General features: G+C 34.9%; 1 protein-coding gene across 4 annotated transcripts in view; it reads right to left on the bottom strand.

Moving 5' to 3' along the window:
• Positions 1 to 26,106, bottom strand: part of CEP128 (centrosomal protein 128) — a 396,245-nt gene that overhangs the window by 32,472 nt on the left and 337,667 nt on the right. For 3 of the 4 annotated variants that reach the window (XM_055304558.1, XM_055304557.1, XM_055304560.1), the window contains one exon: positions 19,767 to 19,790. The exons of the other annotated variant lie outside the window; for it this stretch is intronic. In XM_055304558.1, coding sequence (XP_055160533.1) covers positions 19,767 to 19,790 — 24 coding nt within the window. The remainder of the gene's footprint in view (positions 1 to 19,766; positions 19,791 to 26,106) is intronic. 4 annotated transcript variants of the gene reach the window in all.

The following is a 26,106-nucleotide window of genomic DNA, read 5'->3' as shown; positions in this document are numbered from 1 at the left end:
AAAGTTCTATCTCAGCTTTGTCATAACCAGTTGCATGACCTGGGAAAATCATTTAACCCGTGGGGCTTTGGCTTCCCAATCAGGAAAATGGGAATGTAGGATCTAAAAATCTCTAAAGGGACTTTCTGGCTGTAGCTTTAGTCACTGTACCTTTAACTTCTTTTCCAGATTAGGGTGGGATCTGGTTTTTAAGCGTAAGATGTTGGAAAGAGTATATAAAATGGTTTTATAAAGATGAAATATGGAGAAAATCATATATGGGATTTTCAGAGTTAATCCATACCCAGGAATACCTGTGGGATGGGAAAAACCTTCACTCCTTTATAGCAGAAAGCAAGGCTAATGATTATATAAGAAAAACAGGAAGAAAGACATTTTTGTGTTTGCCCCATCAAAAAACCCAGATATTTATCATTTTTTCATTTTTAGAACAGATACTTCCAAAAGCAAAGAATTGCTTTCAATTTTTTTTAACTTTATAACTGCCCTTAGAAATACATAGATACTTCCCTCATCTAAATAGTGCTAATTAGCTTCCAGTTCTATTACTCCATATTTTTGCTTCTCTCCAAAAAGCTTCTGTGCAATCATGACTTTGCACATGAAGCCCATCTGTCTGAATGTTCTCTACACACTGCTTAAATTAGCACACTGATTCTCCTTCTGCAAGACTTGGCATGGTCACTACTTTTTCTAACATGGTAGTTAAACGTATGGGCTCTTGAGCTGGTCTGCCTGACTTGAAATCCTAGTTTAGTCACCTGTAGCTATGTGTCTCTAGGGAAGTTCCCAAATTTCTCTGCACTGGGACTCAGTTTCCTCATTTATAAATAGGAATGATAACACTACTCATAGTGGAGAATTACTGTCATATGTTACCAAATATATTAGCACATGTAAGGTACTTAGAGCATGGAGGGACACTAGTGAGCACTCAGGAAGCTCTAGCTATTGTTACAATGGTGATCCTAGCTATTATTCTGGGAAAGGGTCCCCTAAAGTCTGGATTAGGTGCCCATCCTCAGTGCTTCCTATGCACACACGTCTCCTGTCTTGTGTCTAATCATTTTCTACCTCTGTGCTTGTCTCTTTTAGTAGACAGCAAATGCCTTAAAGGCAAGACTGTGTTTTTTCCCTTTATTTCTAGTGGTAAGTACTTAGCATCACACACAATAGACTTTAGTTTTATGAAGAACAACAACAAAAAAAAGCACTCTCCTCAGCACAAAAATTATGAAAGGCACAATTACAACTCAGAAATGTGGGGAAGAAAAATCCACTAGAGATTTTTTAAAGGTGGAATTTGAAAAGCAATTGTTTTGGAGGTGCAGAGAATATTTCTAAACAGACCCCAAATTAAAGAAATAACAAAGAACAGAACTGGAAGAAAAATGAGGGACTCTAAGTTGAGTTAAAAGGTGTAGACAAGAGTTAGAGACAAGAAGATGAGAAATAAGATGTTCTTCAGGACCTAATAAGCTGAAGCAGGAAGCCTGTGATACAGAGAACACCCTGCTTCCTGGGGATGAACTGGCAGGGGCTTAGCCATGCTAGGCCATGACGGGGACACCTGACACAGGGCAGATACTGAGAAATGGTAATCATTTCCCTGAATACTGCAAAGCCCTCGTCCCAAGGCCTCAAGACACACTAACGCAGGCAATCACAGTTGCCTCTTTCGTATTTAACATGGAACAGAGGGTCTTGACGTGAACACTGATAAGGAATGATAATTGTTCTGGTTGAGGCAGGGTCCAGGCTAATTTACTTAAAAGCGCCTCGGTGAGGTGAGTATAATTAATCTTCTCTGTTCTCAAAATAAAGGGTTATTTTCTTTTTAAGAGATGTCCTGTGTTCTCAAAGAGAATGACAAAACAAATTAATCATTTTCCATTACTCCACACATAGCACTTGGATTTTGAAAGAGCATGTGAACAGTTAATCCCCTATATGGATGAGTTTCTGGTGACAGGCAGATCAGATCTAAATAGAAATCAGGCAAGGTATTTTATTTTTATCATTGTGGCTTTGAGACTTAATTCAAAAATAACTGAGATCAACCTTGCCCATACTTTTAAAGTTTGCTTTCATAATTAATCCTTTTTTGAACACTTAGAAACACTCTTTTGGATCTTGTACAAAGCATTACCCTGGCCGACTGTTGCCAAAGCAGACAGAAGCAGAGACTATCTAGAATATTTTAAAACCATTGAAAATTCAACTGAACTATCTCTTAAGGCACCCCAACTGCCAGGCCATACTTAGTTCAAAATACCAATAATCTGATGTTAGAGCAATACATTTTGGCAGACAGCTCACGTAAGCAACTAAAGTTAAAGGTGAACACTAAGTATGTTTATGATACTCTGTTAAAGCTATGTCCTGAATGGTGAACAGAAGGGCAAGAGGGCACAGATGGGGCATATGTGAGCAAAAGTATTTATTTTTTAACTAAAGCCAGCCAGTTTCTGCATTTTCTGTCATGGGCTGAGAGAGATGGGCTATGAAAGCCAGTGGGCATAAAACAGCTGACAATATGATTTGGTGAGCAAATTCATCTGACATTTGCCACAACCAATTGTTTTCCTGAAATTTAAATTGCTAGAAAGTTTTTTTTTTTCCTTTTCCCAAATGAAAGCCATGCATTCATTTAACTGGACAACAATGAAGCTTTGTGGCCTCGTGGTTAGTATGAAAAGGAGTTAGTCTTGCCAAAACAATTTGAAATTTTGAACTTACTCTCCCTCCCCCCACTTCGTTTTAATATGCTCAACTAAAAAGAACAAGTTCTGCAGCCTCTACTGGACACATTTAAAAAAACAAAAATCAAAAGTAGCCAAAACCACATGACTTTGGACATTTAAAGTATGTTACAAAAATTTTAGAGAACATGCGATACTCTGGAAATTAGGCAAGATTTCACAGCATTTACCATACAGAAACTAGATGAAACATCAATCTTCCCTTTATGCAATAAGAATTACTAAGCACTTACTATGTGTAAATCAAATTATAACATTAGTACATCAGACTTCACTCTATTAAAGCTGCCCAGATTTATTTCAAGCATATTCTTTGGTTCCTGAGTAAAAATAAATTATTAGGGCAATAGAAATATATATACATATATGTATATGTAATATACATATATAATATATGTATTAACTTAATTTTTCACCATTAAACTGGGAAATTTTAAATATGGTGACAAACCTTACTATTCTTTGGATCTATGGTGTTAATACAGGATAGCTACTCAATAAATACTTATTAAAATCGGTGCTATAGTTGCTTCTCAGCCATCCAGTTAACTGTATACATGCAATGGTATTTTTAAAATATGATAACGTGAAAGATAATTTATTTTCAGTTTAGGATCTAATATGCTCTCCAGTGAATATGGGTATGCCAGGAGTTCTGGGTTACACTCTGAAATAAGGAAGTTGCCACAATAAATCAAATTATGTGAGAAAAGTTTTCAACTTTTTCTTTGAGGATTCCTCCTCCTACATTTTCTTGGGATATATTAGGACAGGATACCCCTGAGAAGTACCAGTCAGAAAGACCAAATTTGAAGTATCTTATATTGCTTTATACTGCCTTTATGTCCACCCCCCAATCATCAGATTTAGTTGGAGGCCAAAGGTGAGAGGTTTGTTCTGTATTATTTCTAAAAGGTGCAGACATAGATACATATTACAAAGTCATGCGGAGCATTTAAATATAAATATGCTGTTTCTCTAGTTCTCTTAGAGAGAACCCAATGATTTAAAGGAAGTTTCTGGAGATGTAAACATCTGGGTCTATCAAATTTACTATAATGTCATTTGAAGTCAGTTGCAATTTGCATGGGAACCATAGGAGATTGATTTGTAACAAAAACAACTAACCAAACAAAAAGGAAGGAATGGCACTTTGCTCCCAGATCCTGAACACAACAATGTATTTCTGCTTAATCTTTAGTATATCAGAAAAATTAGTCATCACTATTTACTCTGGTCCAGTGGGTGAAGTTTAAAAAAAATTAGTTTTATGATAAATAATTTAGAGAATGACAGCAAAGAATAACTTTATTAGATACTTAATAAGAATTTAAGCATTTTATATATTCCCTAGTTTTAAAGGTATGAATGCAACTGACTACTGATGAACTATCATTCACAATTCTGGAAAATACCCATCTTATAAATATTGATTTCAGATTTCAAATGTATTTCTAATGAGTCCTAGTTTATCATTACTTCTGGCTCATTATTGCACTTGCATCTTCAAAACCCAATACTTCTAAAAATATGATAGCTCTTAACTTTTTTAAATTGATTAAGCTATCTTTTCACTATATAACTGTAATTTTTTTCATTTTCTAGATTTATAAGCATCAATTAGAATGGTCATTTTCCTTTGTCATCTTCTCCTTCTAATCACATTTCTGTACAACCTGCATTCAGCATTTGCCCACTTATGAGCCATATGAAATAAATTTTGGTGAATTAACATAATAGAAGTTGAAAGAGTACTGACTACATTTCTTTAGCAAAATGGGCTGGTCCAGGTTCTTGCTGCAAATTACTGCAAGGAGAACTACTTCTTGTTGAATAACTAACTTGATGAGTATCCTATTTCCTTTTACTCCTTAGAGATTTATTGTTCATTCATATATTCTTCAGTTTGCAAAAATCATCTAGGATAGTATCATTTGAAGACTCATAATCTGACTCTGCTTATACAATCAATTTCACCATCATCATTAGTTTCTAGAGTGCTGCTATCTCTTTATATTTGCCTTCTGATATATCATAACTGTGAAATGTCTTCCTCTGTCAGTTTCCTTCTCTTTGTCGTTATGGGAGAAAATGAGAAATTCAGAATTCTCAACCACTGTTCAATAAAAGTGATAATAATAATGAAAAACACTACAGGGCAGCCTGGGTGGCTCAGCGGTTTAGCACTGCCTTCAGCCCAGGGCCTGATCCTGGAGACCTGGGATGGAGTCCTGCCTTGGGCTCCCTGCGTGGAGTCTGCTTCTCCCTCTGCCTGTGTCTCTGCCTCTCTCTCTCTCTCTGTGTGTCTCTATGAATGAATAAATAAATAAATCTTAAAAAAAAAAAAAGGAAAACACTACAAAGCTTCTTCTTGAAAGGTAATACAACAACTTGGGAGGTACTTCTCCATGGCACTGCTAACATGGCTTGTGATAGCTTTTATCTCAGAATAGCTTTTCAAGGATGTTTGTATAGCAAATAGAGATAGTATCTCCCCCTGGTACAAAGGTAAGAGTTCTTGTAGCTCTCTTTATAAGACTGGGGTTGCACAACCTCAGGGGTCCTCACTATAACACAAATTCACCTTGTGTGCAACAATCATCTACACCCATGTCCACTGCCCCTATGAGACTTGGGAAGCAAAGGGAAGATGCAAACATGTAGGTAGCTCATGGGGCCTGCTGTGCTGTGAGTAATAGTCTTTTGTCTTGTGTCTTCTTCCAGCATCCATCAAAGTGTGTCAGGATAACCTGGTAAAGTGCAGGTAAGGTAAAATTTCTTCATTTCTTGATAGACTTTGGAAAACACAATAAGAAAACTGAAATATTATGTAATAGTAATGATTTAGTCCACTTATTGCAAATCCTTCTGTATGATTTCATTATTCTTCCCCTTTCATACTATTTTAGTTTTTTCTAGCATAGTTGGGAACAATTGATGAATAACAATAAAATAATTCCTAGGATGGTGAAACAGGAAAATGTTTTGAGAAAATAAGCTCACCAAGATCCATTATGTATCTTAGATTTATAACATGGTACAATAGACCCATGTGGTATTTGCAAGACAGAATCAATTTTTTCTCTTTGAAATATGAGGAAAATTTCTCTTTATTCTTCGGAAGATATTTGAAAAAGAATAAAAGTAAAAACAACAACAAAAATCAATACTTACCAAAAGGAATGGAAAAACCAAGACTGGGTCCAATTGGTACAGTAAAGATTAAATCACCCTTTTAAAGCTCTCCACCTTTTATCATCTCAGAATCCTCTTTATCTGTTTAGTGCCAAATTTCTCTTCCCCTGGAGCCTTCCTGGGGGGCCGGGGGGGGGGTCTGATGATGACAGTTCACGACACATGTACAGCACTGCCTTGTGAGAAGGCTTGCTTCCCACTCAGCCCACACTTTGAATGGGGAGGTGACTGAATGGTAAAGAGCATGATGCTACAAAGGGGATTAACTCAAAAGTAGTACACGGAGAAACAAGAAATGAGGAAGGCAGGTAATCGACATAACCTTAGTCACTTTGCCAAAAGTAACTTGATTAAATAGCTAATTTTCCCAACATATTGATGTACAAAACAACTTGTTTTGTAACTGTTCATATAGTTTCCAAAAGTGTTGTTTTAATAAACTGGCCAGTTTGTTAAAATCAGAGAATTAGCCATTTGGCAAATTTGTGACTGGGTAAATTTGCCCTTGAAGTTAAGTCTAGCAAATTTAAATTTTAGTAAGATTCTTGAAAAATTAAGGAAAACAGTGTCTGAGAAAGAATCTTATAACTGTTTTAGTAGACTAGAAAGAAGAAATACTGGAGACAGAATACATAATACTTTTGGTCAAAAAGGCATGAAATTAAGTCAGTGGAAATGAATAGGACTAAATCCAATAGGCATGAAGACAAAGTAGCACCAGGCTCTAAGAGATGGACCATAACGCATGTGGACAATGGCCAAAATCAGTGATTTCTCAATCACAACTGCACATTAGACTTATCTGGGGGAGCTTTAAAAAAGACTGAGTCCTACACCACATGCCAACCAAATCTGGGGGTTGAACTAAAATTACTAGGATTATTAAGTAAGATCTGTAAATCTGTATGTCTCAGAGCTACCATCTGAAACAAGTGAATTAAATTTTGTAGGTAAACTTCATATAACATAGAGTGTCTAGACACATAACTTTTGTGGTGAAACTCACACCAACATTCAAATGTCCTGATTAATGAGCCTGAACTTTCTAGTCTATACACTGATTCTGTGACTGCTGAAGGTAACATACACATAAAGGAGGAATATTTTTAAAAATTAGAAAAGGACTTTCCCTTCCATTATCTCATTTGTTCTTCTCCACAAAACTGTGAGATAAGCAGGAAAAGTATTGAGCTCATTTTATCGATAACAGAAAAATTAGGCTCGGGGAAGTTAAATGAGTTGCCACCATAAAAGAGCCAGGGCTCACAACCAGATCTTCTAACTCCCAGTCCATCAAATTCTAATCATTCTCTCAGAAATTCAGAGGTCACCTGCCTTTTGCCTTTTCTTCTCACTCAACTGTGAACAAATACACTCGTCTCCAAGACTAAACCCATGTCTAATGAGGAGCCTTGAGGTATCACAGAGCAAAACAAGTTTTGAGTTAGAAATGATAGAGAAATACAAATGATGAAAACAGGAAGTTTTCTGAAAAAATGTAAAGGGAGTACTTCAGAGACTCAAGATGTTTTGTCAGTGAATCTATACTTAATGTGTTTTAGACAGTCTGGTTAACATCTGATGACAATGAAACAAGTCAAGGATGTGTTTCAATGGCCTTTGCTGTGGATAGGTAAATAGTGAGATGACAGTGAAAACATTTAAAAAGCTCCAGAAAACCATTTATGTAATACAGCTATGCAAAATAATTAGGAACAGAACCTGAAGAGAATAATGAGGGAAGGGCTATTTTGATGGTTTGGCCTTTTACTGTTTGATGTTCAAATATAATGTAATTGGGGGCAATGATAGGTTGAAATCGTTCACTAATGTTAAATAATTAATGTAAGACCACTTTGGATATTTATATTAATAGTGCTAATAGTGACAATTTATGCTCTCTCCAGCCTTTCATCTGAGATCAAAGTTTACTAAAAGCCCTAAACAAACTTTATAAACACTTGTGTAAGTAGAATTAGGTTGGTATGCAGATGCAGAAAGTAAAACAGATCAACTGAGGCATTTAATATCACTGAGCAAGCTCAAGACAGAACTAGTAATGCAACCTAGGGGCACAGCAACTCTTTTCTTCAAAATTCAAAAAGAAGAAAATTATTTCAAAGTTGCTTTATAAAACTTTACCAATATATTGAGGACATATTAGGACAATCCTACATATGGCCCATTAATGTCAATGCCCTTTTTATAAGTCCACCCTTCTTGCCCTACTCAAGGTAAATACAGGATCTGGCTGTTGATTTCCTTCCTCTTCATTGTGCACATTCACCAGACACTTATAAAGTGTTCTTTACTCATGTCTTCATTACTCTCACCAATCACAAGAGTATGTGGAATGGAAAGAACACGGTGTCACTAATCAGGACACTTGAATTCTAGCCCTGGTTTTATCACACTTGGCAATTCATAAACTTCTTTGGTCTCCTGACTGCTGTCTGTAGGGAAAAGGTTTTGAAAAGGATCTTTAAGACTCCTTCCAGTTGTAATGTTACCTAAAATGTGGGATTCAGGACAGTTGGGACCTAACCTGCTGCACACTGAGAGGTATAAACATGGTAGAGATTAAACAAGTATCTGTTATATAATATTATGTGAGTAAATCAGGTACATTATTTGATAGCAACTATTGGTAAGTTAGAAATTTTGAAGACCAGATTTTTAATTCCTCCTAGACTAGACCAGAGCCTACTAAGGAGGGGACCTTTTGCATATCACCTAGCCCAGCCCAATCATTAAAAAAAATAAGAAAACTGAAATTTATTTATTTATTTATTTATTTATTTATTTTTAGGAAACTGAAATTTAGAGAGATGAAACAACTTGTTCAGAATCATGTGTCTGGCCATGGTAGATATATGACCAGAACCTAGCTTTTCTCTGAATCAGATGCTATTTTTACCATATCACCATCATTTAAACCAGGCATGTAATAATTTTCAGCTGAAACTTAAAACTGGTTAAAACTAGATACACAAAATGAAAATACCCCAAATCAGCTAGCTTTCTATTTAAAGGCTACTTCAAAAATGTAACACACTATTCCCACCAACCATATATTAAGGGTATAATACCAATATTTTGTTTTATGGTTAAGTTAGGATCTTAAAAAAAGACTTAATACACTATTGTTCTGAGATTTCACCCCCATATGTTCTCTTCTAGAAAACAGGAAGTATTCCTTCTATGTATTATATTTTTTCAGAAAGATACTTCTATTGAGTTTTATAATATACTCTCGTATTATCTTCACAGTATAAAGCAAGAGTTTCTTATGGAGAGAATGCACTATGTTATTGATAGTAGTTAGGGCAGGGCTATGAAACACCCTGTCTAGCAAGGCAGTGAGATGGGCGGTATGACTACCTATCAGCATCAAATATGAAGCCGTCAGTCTGGCCTCCAAACACTGAGCAATTCGATAATATCAAATTCATCTGTTGGTGAAGCTGTATTCATTATTTAATTTCTCAAAGACACTTTCCCTATGTCACCGTATTTATGAGAAACCTGACAGGGCTATAAGAAACCATTTTTGCAGGCTGAAGGAAGTCTTACATTTTTAAATTGGTCATCACCTTTTGCCACAAGGTTGCAACTCTGAACACAGCTTATTTGTCTGAATAGCATTTTCTTTGCTTGACCTTAAATACAGTCATGTTTTAGAAATTTAACCCTTTGAAGATGCCCCATTATTGGAAAACATACATATTTCAATACTGACGAATGTAGAAAACAGGCTCTGTGTTTCAGGACAAGGTGGTGAAAGGAGAATGTCTAGATTGTTTCAACCAAGATCCCTCATGAGAGATTCATGAGGATATTTCCGTTTGCCCTCAATGCGAATATACAGAAGGTAGACTAACATTAGAGCAGTGGGAAACTTGGCAGAACGGGCTAGGACAGGGTTTGTGCAAAAACTTTTTCCGGTTTCAGTTTGAATGGGTTCCCAGGAAGTGTCAAGTTCGAACAAATCCAAAATTTTACAATGTAGCTCAGCCAAAACTGCTGAGATTCACCTGATTCTGGGTCAAAACTGTACAGAGCACACTGCGTTTTATTTGGTGTAAAGCCAATTTGACTGAACCTTTCAGGCAACTTCAATGAGAGGCTCATAGCCTTGGCAAAACCAAAAATGAACCTAGCCTGATCTTTGGTTTTGAAACAGCAAGTTCTGGCTTTACAAAGAGATAAAGGCAAGTTTTACTTAGCTTTAAGATTCTTACAAATACTTAGAAGAAGCACTGCAAATAATTAACAGTTATTTGGCCAGATTTACATACTTGAGTCAGTTATTTCCTGAGCTTAACCAGGACACTTCGGGAAGTACATTAACTCTATTGGCACCATATACTCCTCAGTGCCATAAAGCAGAATTTGGTGTTCTCTCAAAGAATGGTGGTCCTTCTTCAACAACGTATGTGCTTGAAGAGTGGATCACACATGTTGGAGGATGAAGCACAATTAGTGCTGGCTCAAGGGGAAAGGAAAGAATTAAAAATAAAAACTCCAACAGCAATTGTCTACTGTAATGGCAGACGTGTAAAGGAAGGATATATAGCGTGACTTGGTGATTTCCACAGAGACACACTGGCATTCTCTTGTACTCTTGGACATCAAGGTCTTGAAGATCTACTGGTATGCATAGTTCAAATTTGTAGTATTAGCTGAATGAATCCTTTGGAGGTGTGCTAAAGGCCCCAACAGTTAAAAAAATAAATAAAAACCATATTTCTAAGAGTTTTCCAGTGTTGTACAATTTTTTCTCAATATAGGTAAATTTATGTATATATTTCTCCATATTGCTACAGGTTAGGTTTATCCTATCAGTTATACCATCTCTTTTAGTACACACTGAAAACAAGGGAGATTGGATTGTTTTAGGTCACTTGGCTTTGAGAAGTGCATTAAATAATGACAAATTACAGCTATATTATTATACATTTGCTCTAAGTCAATGATTTTCAAAATTTTGAGTAGATACTCCCTAAAATATTTTTAAAGCTATGTATATCCCTTACCTTCCACCCCCACACATACATTTTTAAGTTTTCTAAACGTTTTTATCATAAATTTAGGTAGCTGCAAAGGATGAAATTTCTGGAATATTGTAAACACTGACATTTTCAAATAAAACTCTTATATTACTCGTATAAACTTACCCAGGAAACTTTAAGTACTTCAGTAATTTGTTACCACCATTTATCCACTGACAAAATAACTAAATAAGATTCCCTTAAAAGACAGAAATTTTATATTGTTCTTTTGCCCTTTGAATTTATTTCCCATCTATTTTTCCCAGCAGACTTTTAACCTAATATAAAAAATATTTATGCTTGAAAGTCCTTTTTATTGGCTATCCTATCATACTTCATCTTCTCTGTAACAAAAATGTATATATACAGAGAGAAAAATTAATTTCTAAAACGCCCCATGACCATAATGCTCTGTTACATATTTTTATAGCTTGAATTATCATTACAATATTAGGTCTATTAATATTTTTGAGAAAAATTATTAAATGTAAACTATATAAAGACCCCAAAGCTTCTAAAAGTATATCCCTTAATGGGATGGATACTGCTTTCTCTTCTCCTGTACTCAATTAGCTCATGTACCCAAGGGTAAGTGCTAACTTTTAAAAATAAGACAGGGTTATATTTCATTTCTATTTCTGGGTGGGTTTTTTTGTTTGTTTCTATAGATTTAATCACTGAGATATCTTGTTCACATAAAAAAGTACCTAAGAATGAAAGTAGTTTGGTTATAACAATGTCACTCAATTTCTTGAATGCCTTCCTAGTTTTATGGCAAAGATTACATAGTGATCTGTCATCAAAAATTAATTTTAATGATCAGCTCGATTAGGTCCTCTTTCAATTTTGTTGAAAGCAAAGAATTAGAAACCACTTGACTCGCCAAAGGACTGTAATGTGGTTATTAAAGTCATTCACTTTCTGTTTTGGAAGGTATACGAAAGAGGCTTTATTTACCATGACTTGTCAAATGATTACAAGTGTTCTTCTTTTGCTTAGAGGAATTTCATTGAATTCTACATATGCAAAAAGTATTGAGGAAAGTAAAAATCTTGCTACTGTTAATACCATTCTAAAAGCCTAAATTTTTAATACTTTCATTTTATATTAACAATATATTTTCATCAAAACCTTAAGGGTTGCAGATTGGCAAAGCTGGTCCTTCTTGTCAAACCAATCAGCCAGATCAGGCTTGCTTTTGGCAGAAAAAAAAGTCTGATTTCATTTCTCAATTCTATGAAATGTGTAAATGTGCCCTCTGTTGACTGCCTTTTGAATTATAATTCTAAGACAGATAAATAAGACATGGAGCCAGGCCAAAGTTTGTCACCTGGATGAAATAAGACACTTTCAAGTATTTCTTTCCAACAATCAGTTTTGTTTTCTGGGGCTATACATTCTCTGATCATAGTAAGGTGGTAAAAGAGGTAAGGTCATATAATTGTCATTACTCTCCCTCAACATCAATCAACAATACATGTTGATTTCAGAACACCCTCTTCTAATACCTCATATATCTAATAAAACTATTTATCTTATCAAAAATATATGTATGACTAAGAGGAGCAAGGAGTGTTACCTTAGTGACTTGATTAAAGACGACATGAAGTGTCCCTTAAGTGTTCCTCCTTTGGCACCCTGAAATGCCTCAGGGAATCTCCCATCACGGAACCCAGGAGAGGTGAAAGGTAGGCCATTCTTTTGTAAAGTGGAAAGAGATTGAATAGGAAAAATTGGCTTCTTCAATCAGTCATTTTAGAACTCTGCTCCAAATGCCTATAGAAGCTGAGGACTTAAAGATGAATTCTCTTAAAGCTATTGGCATCTCAAGATCCCTTGGAAAATATTTGCATACTCTTAGGAGTATACTGCTCCAGTTTGAAGACTCTAACTCACCAGCTATCTTTGAACATTACCCTCAGAGACAGCATGAATTATTTCATCATAAAATTAGGAAAAAAAAAAAAGTTCTGCTAACACATTTCCATTCCCTCTGTTTTGGCAAAATGTGTCACAGGCACAAAAGACTATGTAAAATATATACATGAAGTTTGAAGAAAATGACAATTCTTTGTCATTTTAATTAGCATTTCCCTGTTTATTAATGAACCTGAATATGTTTTTCAACTGAAATTCTTGCTCATATATTTTAACCTCTGCTTTTTTTTGAAATCTGGGTTGTTTCTCTTTTTCTAATTGCTTTGTTGGCAATAAAATTTGGATGGATATAAATTGATTTGGATACAAATCGCTACTCAGCTATATATTTTGCCACAAATATAGTCTAAGTATGCTTTTCTTTTCCCTCTTTTTATGTTGCCTTTTGACTTACAGAAGTTCTTAATTTTAATGTGGTCACATCAGTTAAATCCTTTTGGATGTTTTTAGAGCTTTTTATATAGACAGTAACACTATTTAGAAAATAATGATAGTTTCACTGCTCTGGCATGTATAGTATCTAATAGAAGCTGTGGAATGGGGCATCCTTTTCTTGTTCCGGTCTCAAAGGAGGACTTTCAAAATGCTAAGGTAAGGTTTGCCATTGGGTTTTTTTCATATGATTTAAATTAGTAAATTCTCTTTTATTCTTAGTTTGCTAAAAGGTTTTTGAGGATGATAATGATATCATGGGAGTAAATGCTTCTTATTCATCTACTGAGATGACCATATTAAATTTATTTCTCCTTAATCTGTCACATGGTAAATTACATTGATTGATTTTCTAATATTAAACCAACTCTGAATTCCTGGAATGAACTCAGTTTATTCATGATGAATTATCCTTTTAATATATCCCGGATTTATTTTGCTAATATTTTGTGTATAATATTTTTGCATCCATGTTAATGCATGAAAAGTCCCTTAATTTCCCTTATTTATACTTACTACGTCTGGTTTTGTCTCAAAGGTTATGCCAACTCATAATGAGTTTGGCATATTCCCTCTTTTTCTAGTTTCTGGAAGAGTTTTTATAAAATTAAAATCATCTGTTCCCATAACATTTGGTAGAACTTATCTAAAAATTTATTTAGGCTTGGTGGCCCTTCTGGAGAAAATTGTAATTGATTAAAAATTGTTGATGATACTTATTATTTTTAAAAATTTACTTATCCTATATTATTTCTTCTTAGTTCTGGAAAATTATATTTTTCTAGGAATTTAGTTATTTCTCCTAATTTGCAAATGTATAATTGCAAACTTATTCACAATACCCTTGTATGTGGTTAAATTCTCAATAGCTATAGTTACATCCACTTTTTCATTCTTGTAGTATTCATTTTCTTTTTAAAGATTTTATTTATTGATTCATAAGACACACACAGAAGCAGAGATGTAGGCAGAGGGAGAAGCAGGTTCCCCACACAGAGCCTGATGTGGGACTCGATCCTAGGACTCTGGGATCACTGGGATCACGACCTGAGCCAAAGGCAGATGTTCAACCACTGAGCCACCCAGGCGCGCCCCGTATTATTCATTTGTATCTTTTTTTTTTCTTCATCAGTCATGCTGGATATTGGTCATTTTTTGTTCTTTTTAAACAACCAGCTTTGCTTTATTGGCCCTGCATGTTGCATGTTTGTTTTCTATTCATTATAATCATTTCTCTATCTTTTCCTGTCTTTTGCTCTTTTTTTTTTAAGGTGTTTGTGTCATGCTTTTAATTTCTTATGTTGGGTGATAAGCTCATTTTTTATCTTTCTTTTCTTATAGAAGCATATAAATCATTAAGTATCCCCATAAATACTACTTTTGCTGTAGCATTCATATTTTATAACACAGTATTGCTATTATTCAGTTCTATGTATTTCATAATTTCTACTATAATTTATTTTCTGACCTTGAGTTGTTTAAAAATTTACTTTGAAATTTCCAAAAGTTGGGCAGCTTGGGTGGCTCAGCAGTTTAGCACTGCCTTCAGCCCAGGGCGTGATCCTGAGGACTCGGGATCAAGTCCCGTGGCAGGCTCCCTACATGGAGCCTGCTTCTCCCTCTGCCTGTGTCTCTGCCTCTCTCTCTCTCCTCTCTGTGTTTCTCATGAATAAATAAAAATAAAATCTTTTTTTTAATAAAATCTTCAAAAAAAAAAAAAAAGAAATTTCCAAAAGTCTATGGCTTATCTGATTCTCTTTTTTTGAATCCCAGAGCTAGTTACATAATTCTTATCACTGAATTCTGGCCCAGAAATGGATAGACATAAAATATGCAGATTCTAGTTTCCACTAAAGGGAAGTTATGTGCTCTCCCTTTCTTTCTTTCGTTCTGTTACAATGCAAATATAAGGGCTGGAGGTGGTATAGGCATCTTGGATCACAATGGGAAGCAGTATTTTGAGGAGAGACAGAGGAGCAAAAAAGACAAAAGTAGCCTGGGTTTCTGACATCATGTCTGTCATAGAAACCATATATTTGGATTGTTAGACAAGAGAGAAATAAATTTCTATCTTGCTTAATCCACTATTACTTTTGGAGTTCTCTATTAACTAAAGTCACACCTAACTCTAATATGAAGGTGTGTGATTATCATAGTATTAATGAAAATGAAATTAAAGACAGATTTGAGAGTCGACATGAAAAACTCCATCTGTATCTCCAATCTGAGTTGTCTTATATTCCTTTTAAGCTTCCTCAAATGACTTACTGCACTGTCTCTATCTCCTCTTCACTCTTGACCTACTTAGCAAGTTCACTAGTTCCCTTCTCTAAACAAGGACATCCATTTAACCCTGCCTTTTTTGCACCAAGTGCCCAATCCCTAATTTTTGGAGCACATTTCTAAAGTTGCAATATCTCCAACATACACTTTCCTCTATTCCTACCCACAGACTTTCTCCACTGCACTCTGCCCTGCACGGGAACTACAACATTTGCATTCCTACACACCACATTTACTGCTCCACAAGCCCTGATTAGAAACCACTAGTGGCTCCCTATTGGCTAAATGGCCATGCTACCACTTTAACTCTTGTAGTAGTAGGTAACTGACAGAATGCAAATAATTTTTGTTCACAGACATGCAAAAAAATGTTGTCTGGGAGGTTCAATTGATTTTTTTCATTTGGAAGAAGCCAGTTTTGCATCAATTTTAAATTCAGTTCAGCACTATAGTACCTACATCTGTGTGGCTCTTTGCTCCTTTAAGTCACTTGTAACATATTTCTTATTCTCTCATTAATTAATGAGTTAAAAACATTTGTCATGATTTCATTTCATATTTGTGTAAGAGCCATGATTTCATAATTTTACTTTTTTTTTGAAAAATATTCTTTTAACAAACTGTTTATTCCTATGTTCAAAGTTTGATTGCAGCCCCAACATGGGATGCTTTCTCTAGCTCTTTCTGCCTGCAACGACTAATTCTTCACATTTCAGAGATGAATCTAATCTTCTCCATCATGTCCTCGTTCCTACAAAATTCATTGTGTTTTATTCAGGTGGTGTAGACACTGTATTTTTATCTTATATAATTAATTTATTTACATGTAAGTAACTTCTCTCCTCAATGAAAGAACAGGTTCCTTGAGAGAACTGATCACAGATTTTTCTTTTCTTTCCTTCAGCGTCAACACAGTGCCTTAGTGCCTTATATAATATCAAATAAATATCCACTGCTATGTCTTATCCATGGCTCATCAACTGGGGCTATCAGTCTAGATTTTTTTTTCAGGTTTTATTTGGGGAATCAACCTGCTTTATTTTGGCTGAAAGCTGGTTCCTTCCTAAAAATTCACATTAAACTTTAATGAGGATCATAAGAGCTTTTGTGAAACATCAAATAAAGTATAATACTAATAGGAAAGGCTAGGGAAAGAAAATAAATTGATGTGCTTCTGGGGAATTTTTTCCCTCAACTACTGAACTGGTTCTCTATCTACCTCTATTCACAAAAAGTCTTATGTGAGGGTCATATATGCACAGTTTGGCCTTCATTCTCTCCTTCTACAAATGCTTATACATTGTCCAATGTATATAAGGAGTTTTTGATAGCCTCTGGGATGTTTTTGCAAATAAAATGGAATTTCTAATCCAAGAAGCTTACCTGCTAGTGAAGGAGAGGGAAAAGTTGAGGAGGAGGAGAAAAGTGGACACATGAACGTGACATAAGCATTTGGATCACTGGTGACAAGCCAAAAAATCAAGGTGTTCATACTGAGGAAAAGACCATCTTATTTTCATGTATTGTAAGTACTGAACCTTTCAAATCTCCTAATGAAACAATGAAATTTCAAACTTTTACAAATTTCTAACACCATAACATACATCCTGCATTCAACACTTTTTATGTTAATACCAACCCAACCAAATGTAGACCACCAACACTTTTATATGGTTTAAGTGCTGAGTGGTGAGAGACAAATAAATGATCTTGAGATTACTTTCAGCATATTTGATTTTATGAACTATAAAACACTTTACCAGTTGAATAGTCTACCAAGTGTATTAAATATGCTGCTTATAGTGCCATATGAACTCAAAGAACTTCATAATATTTGAACATTAACATTATTACTAAGCATTTTCATTTTTATGGTTTTACTTATGATAATTATTTCAAATTAAAACCATCTTGTAAAACTGCTACTTTAAAAAACCTCGTCCATTTAATCAATTTTATTTTACTCATGATGATTTTTTATTTTTACCTTAATTCCTAAAGGAACCCTCAGAATAATGCACTTAAAATCATACTCCATAGTACTTTTAGTAAAGAGATTATATAAATACAAGACTAACAAATGCTACTAAAATTTATAGACTTCTGGTTGTTGTTTGTATAATTTTCAGTTTTGCACGGCTTACTGGTATAATTAAAATGATTAAATAAGAAATAATAAGCAATCACATAATGATAACCTAACATTTGTTTGGCCCTAATTATTTTCACATATATTTTGCCTCTTAATTCTCACAACAACCTGACAAAGTAAGTTTAATTATTATTATCATTTTTACAGATGAAGGAATCAAGAAAGAAATGACTTGCTAAATGTTGTATAAGTGGCATTTTGTATGCTGAACCCAAGTCCTCAGTCTCAAAATTTCTGTTTTTGTTCATACTTTTAAAAAGACCATTTAATTCACAAGCCAAATTCTGTTGGCAAGACACCTCCTAAGGGTAAGTAAAATATATGTGGAAGAACACTAAACATTTTATTCACCTACAATGTCATCATACTGAAACTGAGAAGGTCAGTGTAATTTCCAAATGGCCCAGTTAAATCTAAGGAATAGATTATTTATCCACTAGAGTCTGGACACTGTCAATCAAAATCACTTGCTTACACAGGACTAAAATGTGCTCCATTAGCATCTTTCCATTTCTTACATTCACAAGATAAATATTTTATTCTTTATTGGCCACATTGTTTAAAGGTTTCTTATTTTTTTCCTGTTCATTAAAAACATAAAAAGAAAAAAGAAAAATCACCACTAGTCCCAAGTAATTCTTAATATTTTGTGTGCTTGCTTTCTGAAAGTCTTTTTTAACACAAAATATTCAATATTTGTATCATACTGTTTATATACCTGTAGATTCTACTGCCCTCTCCCCCCATATAACAGCATGACAATATTTACTTTTGAAAAATATGACTTTTTATGGCCAAATAATCTTTCATCGTAAGGTGGTATCATAATTTATTTTACAATTCTTCCAATTCACGTGGTTTTTATTACAAAAAGGTTTATTTATAAAAGTAATATAGTATTTTATAAAACTTGAAAAAATAGAGAAAGGAATGAAATCACAGTCCTAACTTTGGTCTAACAAGTCACTTGCATGAGTTTTGCTCAGTCTCTTCTATTCTTTCATTTATTTACTTATTTATTTGAGAGAGAGCATGCTAGGGAGCATGAATGAGGAACAGAGGGAGAGGGAGAAACAGATTCCCCACTGAGCAGGCAGCCTGATGAGGGGCTCAATCCCAGGACCCTGACATCATGACCCAAGCGGAAGGCAAATGCTTAACCAACTAAGCGACCCAGGTACCCCAGTCTCTTCTACTCTTTATTCATATGCCTATCACTGAAATACGCATGATTTTTTTTTCCAATTTGTTTTCTATTATAAGCCTTTTCTATAATCATAGTGGCATATTGGGTGGAAAGTCCACACTTTATCTAACCATTCATTACTATATTGTCAAACAATAAGCTGCCCCCCATTTTTTCCTAAAATCATTTAAAATAAATAATTTCACAATAAATATTGCAAGTGCATAGTCTTCACATTCATGCATCTTAACAAATTTATTCTCTAATGCTAGACTCCTACAAATAAGATTATTGAGAAAAGGCTGACCAGCTTTTAACATTATTTTGGTTATTTGGGTATTGATGAAAACAATACACAAAAATACTGAGGTTGAATATCTGCACTTCAAAGTATAAACAGCATCCCAATTTCAGCTTTTGATCAACCAGTCCTTTCAGTGATTGGGAAATACAGATGCAAATATATAGTATATTGATTACATTTAAACTGATTACATTTTCCATAGATTAGTACATTTTAGGATCATCAGTCTTGAAAGAGCAGTGAACACTTAAATATGTACATTTTTGTTTTTTTTCTCTTTTTTCACTTCAAAAATCTGTATCCACATACCTTTCAGGTATAGTTTAGTTTATTTTCCCCTTTGAATCCTAGATGTAGTTTTAGAAATGCTTTCTGGAACTGCTTCTTTTGGGGAGTGATCTGAAATCCCCTCAGGACACAGCAGTAATTCTGACAGAAGGAGAAAAAAAATGCCCCAACTTACCGTTTCTAATGCATTTACACGGTCCTGCAAATAAAGCATAATGCAGAATTATTAAAACAAAGCTATTAAAAATCACTTCAAGTTTACTCAACTTTCAGATTGTCTACTTATCCTCTATTAATAATAATGTTTTTGAAAATCTTAAAAAATGAAAACTCCTACGCAGGATGATTTCTACATTAGAGTCATGAAAGGATCACTGTACTTATCTCAGCGTTAGGACTGCAAGGTTTAATGGTAAATATCATAAACTCAAGAACAGTGCATCACTTTTGCATTGGCAAAATTATCTACTTAAGGACTTATAAGTATAACATACGTTTGAATATATGAACAACTAGATGATAGAAGTGACATAAAAAAAAGACTTTAGCACACATACCAGCTCTCAGATACACACCACAAAGTATGATTTGGAAAGTAAAGTTCAGACATAAAAATAACTCAATCAATTAAAATTAAGAAGTAATTTGTTAAGTGAAACAAGGCAGGAAAAATAAACAAGAAAGATGTTACATGAAGCCAATCTTGAAGCCAGATGGACCTTCTTCATCTATAGTATCTTTGAAGGTTTCACAGAAATCTGGGTTTTAAAAAGGGTAACTGACAATATTGCTAAAAAGCTGAACGATTAAGTAATGGTTGCATTCTCAAAACGGATCGTTGGATTCTCAACTCCTTTCAGAGCTGACAGCTACATACAGGAAGTCTTTACCAATTAAAAGAGGCTGAATTTGACAGAGGTGAGTCTAAAGATTTAAGAAAATAGAAAGCCATCTTTTTTGAGAAGATCAAAGCCACTTTTCCTTCTCTTCTTTCTTTTTAAGCAATGGGAGGAGATGTGGGAAATCTGGATTTGCTTTTTGTTTAATCAAAATAATCATTTGTCCTAACAGGCAAATGGGGAAACTGCTAGAGAGAGCTATACTCAGCTCGGCTCTCTTGGAGTCTTACAGGGACTGAAGTGGACCCCGGACACTTAGGAGCAGCAAGAACTTGGCACTCACTGCCATACTCCCAGTCTTACCTAACATAGAGAGGCCTTGCCTTTGAGGACTTCCACAATCTGACCTCATACCCTCAGACTGGGAAACTGAGTTGAACATTTCTACCTTTTAAACATTTTGCTATCTGGGTACACGTTAAATGAATATATTATGCAAAATCAGCCCAAAGCAGACTGTTCTTAGCAATATAATCTGTTTAATTGCATACTCCCAATTTTACCTAACACAGAGAGGCCTTGCCTTTGAGGACTTTCACAATCCGACCTCCTACCCTCAAACTGGGAAACTGAGTTGAACATTTCTACCCTTTAAACATTTTGCTATGTGGGTACAAGTTAAATGAATATATTATGCAAAATCAGCCCAAAGCAGACTGTTCCTAGCAATATAATCTGTTTAATTGCATTTTGTTGGCATACTTGAGAGAACTTCACCCGTGCCCCCATAATTTTCATGAAATAACTGCTGTTTTGTTGGTGACTTGTGTACTGTCACTTTTGAATGCTTCATAATAAATGCATATAATAATGCCTCAAGGGGGCTTTGATCTATTGTTACCAGGCATCTAATTCACAGTCCATCTGGGACAAAACCATTCAGCAATGCTTTATCATCCTTTGCAGATTGAACAGAAGAACCTCATTAGATACCTTACAGAGACAGAAATAGCCTTTGGGCAGTATCACATTTATGTGAACCATCTTGGAAGGCTTAAAATATTTACAGCCACTATTTGGGCCTTAAGTTTCCCCCATACTATATATTTATGGGCTCATATTATTTAGGATTAGCACATTCTCAAAGCAAACATACTAGTTTTAAAAAGTACACATAAACTAGTTTGAAATCAGAGATTTCATATGATGTCAAAACAGCAGAATTACATTTTGTCTGTCTTAATTCAGATCTCGGTGTTTGGCAAAGATAAACTGATATAATTTATGTATCAAGGTCTTCATTTTACTTGAATATTTGTTACAAGATTTTAAAAGAAATACACACCATTACAGACTGCATCTTTGTATCCTCACAGAATTTATGTAATGAAACCCTAATCCCCAATGTGAGGGCATTTTAGAGATCGGACCTTTGGGAGATAATTAGTTCATGAGGAGTCCTCATGATGGGATAAGTGCCCTTATAAGAAGTGACACAGAATGTCTGTTTCTCTTTTGCTCTCTGCCACGTAAGGATATGATGAAAGAAGATGGCCATCCACAGCCAGGAAGAAGGCCCTCGCCAAGGACTGAATCTGCCAGCATCTTGATCTTGGACTCCTTCCTCAGCCTCCGCAACTGTGAGAAATGTTCGTTGTTTAAACTACCCAGTCCATGGTAATTTGTTGTAGCAATCCATGCTGACTAAGACATGTGCCTAGTCTTTAAGACTATGAACACGAATGATCAGAGAAAACTCCATTTTGTTAAAATATAAAGATGAAGAAATGATTTACTTCAATACAATTTACTTACATCGTTTCATCTATAACCTACTTCATTCCAAATTGGTACTGAGATAGCTTTCTATGAAAAATGTAATATGTTATCAAAATGAGAACATTAGGGCAGTAGGCAATTCAGTTCATTAACCTGAATTTCAATAATTCAATTTGCCAATCAACAGCAGCTAATAGAATACCAGCCATCGCTGCAAATTAGGGAGCTTCATCTAACTTGTAGAGTTCTTTGGTATTAATATGTAGGCTATCGATACAAAGAAATTACTCCTAGTCTTTATGAACTTAACTTGCTAACTTGCTTTTAAAAGTTAAGAAATCCTTTGAAAATTTAAATGGCTAACTTCCTTTTTGGCAGATAAGGTTATTATAATTCTGTATATAAAAGAATTAGGCTACTGCAAATATTTATTCTCAAACAAAATATCTCCACACTTCCTTTCTTGTTCTTCTTATTAAAATAAAGGTAACTTAAGCCAATACCGTGGCACTCATACAGCCCATGAAACAAATGCCAGTATATGCCTTAGAATGAACATATAAGTACATCACAGTAAATTATATTCTTCTTTACCTCTTCCACTCTAACCAGAAGTGCGGTGTTTTGTTGTTGTTGTTTAATCTCCAATATTCATTTCAACAGATTTTATCTTCAAACTCAATCCAAAAGTTCAACACTCACCCACACCTCCTACTGTGAACACACACTCCCATGGAAAATAAGAAGACTGCATCAGACATTCTCTGAGGCTATTTGCAAATATTATTATCTACAAATTTTCTTTATTTTCCTTTTTAATTTTACTTCTGCTCTTGTTTTTGTTTTTGTTTTGTTTTGTTTTTTAGCCCAAACTGTCTTCTGCCAGAACCCTCCTAATTACTATCAAGTTTATCTCAACTCCTCTAATCTCCCCAGATCACCAAGCATACAGTAAGAGCCCTGATTTGCAGTGGTAGGAACTCATGCTCTGTGGTCAGTTTGGGTTCCCCTTATTGTGTGGTGACCTGTAGCAGAGGAAAAGAAGTGGAGTGAGAAGCCAAATTGAAGTCAATGCTTACGTGGTTGGAGTGGGAACTGAAGCATAAACTTTCAGATGAAAAAGAAGGTGTGCAAAATACTTCCATACTTGGATCCTGAACAGCACTGGGACATTAAAGGGGGGGGGGAGGTAGGAGAAGCCAAGAGGGCAGAGAGCCTCCAAAATAGTGAAGATGCTCTCACTAAAGTCATGATATTTCAGGTGGTTTTAATACCAGGCATTCTTATTTTTGTAGTCAAGGACTTTGAGAGTCTGATGAGACTTGATCTTCTCCCCAGGAAAATGTACATTATCCGTAACATACACATAATTCTGCAAACACTTTGAGGACAACTGCAGACTCTCAGAGGCCTTTGAGTCCTTTTACCACAAACAAAAACACTTGAAATAAGATGTTAGAATATTATATAAACAAATTATTTTGTTAAGCTGAATCTATTGATTTCTTCTATATGAAGTATTTCTGGATAAACAACACCTATAAGAAAGAAATAATTGGGAGTGGAAGGTTAAACAAAAATAAAAGGAAATGTGGCTTCAATGTTTTGGAGAAAAAAGTTCTTGGGAGGGAAAAACCTATTTTGTTGCTATTGACTTTTTATGACTTCTTTCATTTCATCTAAGGAGGGGAATGGTCTAAGAAACAGCTAAAATGGAAACAATTATTTAATGTTTACTCTAAAAATTATATACATAGTCACTGTACAGCCACTGAGTTCCAATGTAGAGTTTTAGCTATTCTTTACTATGTGAATATTACACACAATTTTTGAGTATCAATAATGCTGGTAAACAACACACTGTAATTCATTCTGCGCTTGGCAGATCAGGAAGGGAGAGGAATATTTTGGAAGAGGTCTACAACATATGTACTATAAAAAGATGTATTTTAACTTTTTATGATGAGGTTAGTAACCTGCCTTGAGCTGTATATGTACCCCTCTTCTACTTGGTCACAAGGTTGTGCATTGGAATTTATAACTGAACCGAGACAAATATATTAGCATCATTGGAGATGGGCAAATATTTGCAGGCTAAGTTAGGAAACGAGTGCTATATGGATTGCTGGTATCTGAATCCCTGATCATTAATGGTTTGATTCAGCCAAGCCAATCAATGAGACACATTGATTCATCCATCCCATCTAAGAGATGAATCAGAGGCCTTATAGGTCTAAATAATCAGTTTTGCCTCTGGTAAGTATAGCTGAACAGGCCTGATGATTTCATCACAATAATGCAGCATTTTCCACTGACCTATGAAAACATACAATACTGGTATGAGGATATAACAAGAGTCATTCTTCCAAGTCTAAGGATCTTTAAGAGTACAGAATAATTCTGGAAACTTCTCTGGGACTGAAGATCAATGATAGACAAATGATTTTCAAATTATTGGGACTCCCTCCATTACTGTTCCAAAAACAAAAAACCTTTCTGGTGAAAGAAAAATCCACTTGGCTTCACCCAGAGATACCACTGTGTGGCATTTTGCCTGTCAAATGTTAACTCTGTTTAATCAATGCTCACACTTTATGTGCTACTTCCTATATAAATGATATAAAATGAAATACAAGTATGTGCAGTTTCTTCTCTATGAATTTGTACAAGGCAATATTGTCAACCATTTTTTAATAATTAAAAGAGCTGGAAATAATTCCAAATATATTCTTTTCAAAAATTCAAGGTATTAAAGTGAAAGAAAGGGAAAAGGCCTTTATTAGTCATCACAAAAAAATGAGTGTTTCACATAGTGATTTAAAATAAATTAAAACAACTGCAAACAACCTTAACATTGCAACACCAAGAAAAGTTTTAAAATATAGCATAAGTTGACTTTGAATACACCAAATTAATCAATAATCTATATGCAAAATTGTGTTATCTATTAAAAGGTAAAATTACACTTAAGACAAAATTTAGAACAAGTGGCATGAGAGCAGCATGTAGTGTTTTCCCAACCATCCAGAGTTCGTTTTACCCATCAGTGGATACCTGTAGTCTATCCTTATTAATTTATTTCACTAGCTGCTTAAGTGTCCTTTTTAAATAATCCACTACAGGATTTGAAACAACACAGAAATACTGAAAACTACAGCAACACATCAAAATTTTGTCTAGAAAGTTGTCAATGACCAACCTCCCCTATCCCCACACTCCCCAGCATTTTGACTTATCAAGAAAAGCCAGTTTAAAGGGAGGTATCATTTCTTAGCCTAGAGGGAGTACCCAGTAACATTCCTTGTTGCACCTGCTTTTTACTTAGGGTATGGCAAATCCCTAATAGAATCAGAAGCAGGATTTATGCATAGAGTCAAAATATGTGCTCCATATTTCTGATCTGTTCTTTCATCCACTACCACTGTCATGATAGAGACTTGAGACAGCCACGCCTCTGTAGAGTTCCTCAGCAACACTCTCAGGTTGCATTTTTGCTTTGCAGTCTTGTTAGGAGGCAATCATCAACCCTTCTACTTTGGCATTGTTTGTGTTTTGGTTTGACCCTGTTCAGAGAAGTCTGAGATTGCACTTGCACCGAAGTGGGATGTGTGCGTGTGTCTGTTGGGGCATTTAGTGGTGCAGGGAAAATGAAGAGAAAGACAGAGAAATGGGGGCTCTGTTGGTTTGTTTCAACAGATTTCCCACTGGAAAATGCATCCTGAGAGACAAAGTAGGGTTTTGCTTTAAATCCCTGTAAACGCTTCCAGTCAACTGTATAAAACAAAAAACAAAAAAATCTCAGATTTATCCTTTATGTTTCAGATCACGGAGAAAAGCCATGAGGTTTCTTTCCTTTTTTTTTCCCCCTTTAAAATGAAGAATCACATTAAGACTCTT

The sequence above is a fragment of the Nyctereutes procyonoides genome, unplaced genomic scaffold (genome assembly GCF_905146905.1).
Source record: "Nyctereutes procyonoides isolate TBG_1078 unplaced genomic scaffold, NYPRO_anot_genome, whole genome shotgun sequence".
Lineage (NCBI taxonomy): Eukaryota > Metazoa > Chordata > Mammalia > Carnivora > Canidae > Nyctereutes > Nyctereutes procyonoides.
The sequence above is the reverse complement of the archived record's forward strand: the minus strand, read 5'-3'. Positions and strand labels throughout refer to the sequence as shown.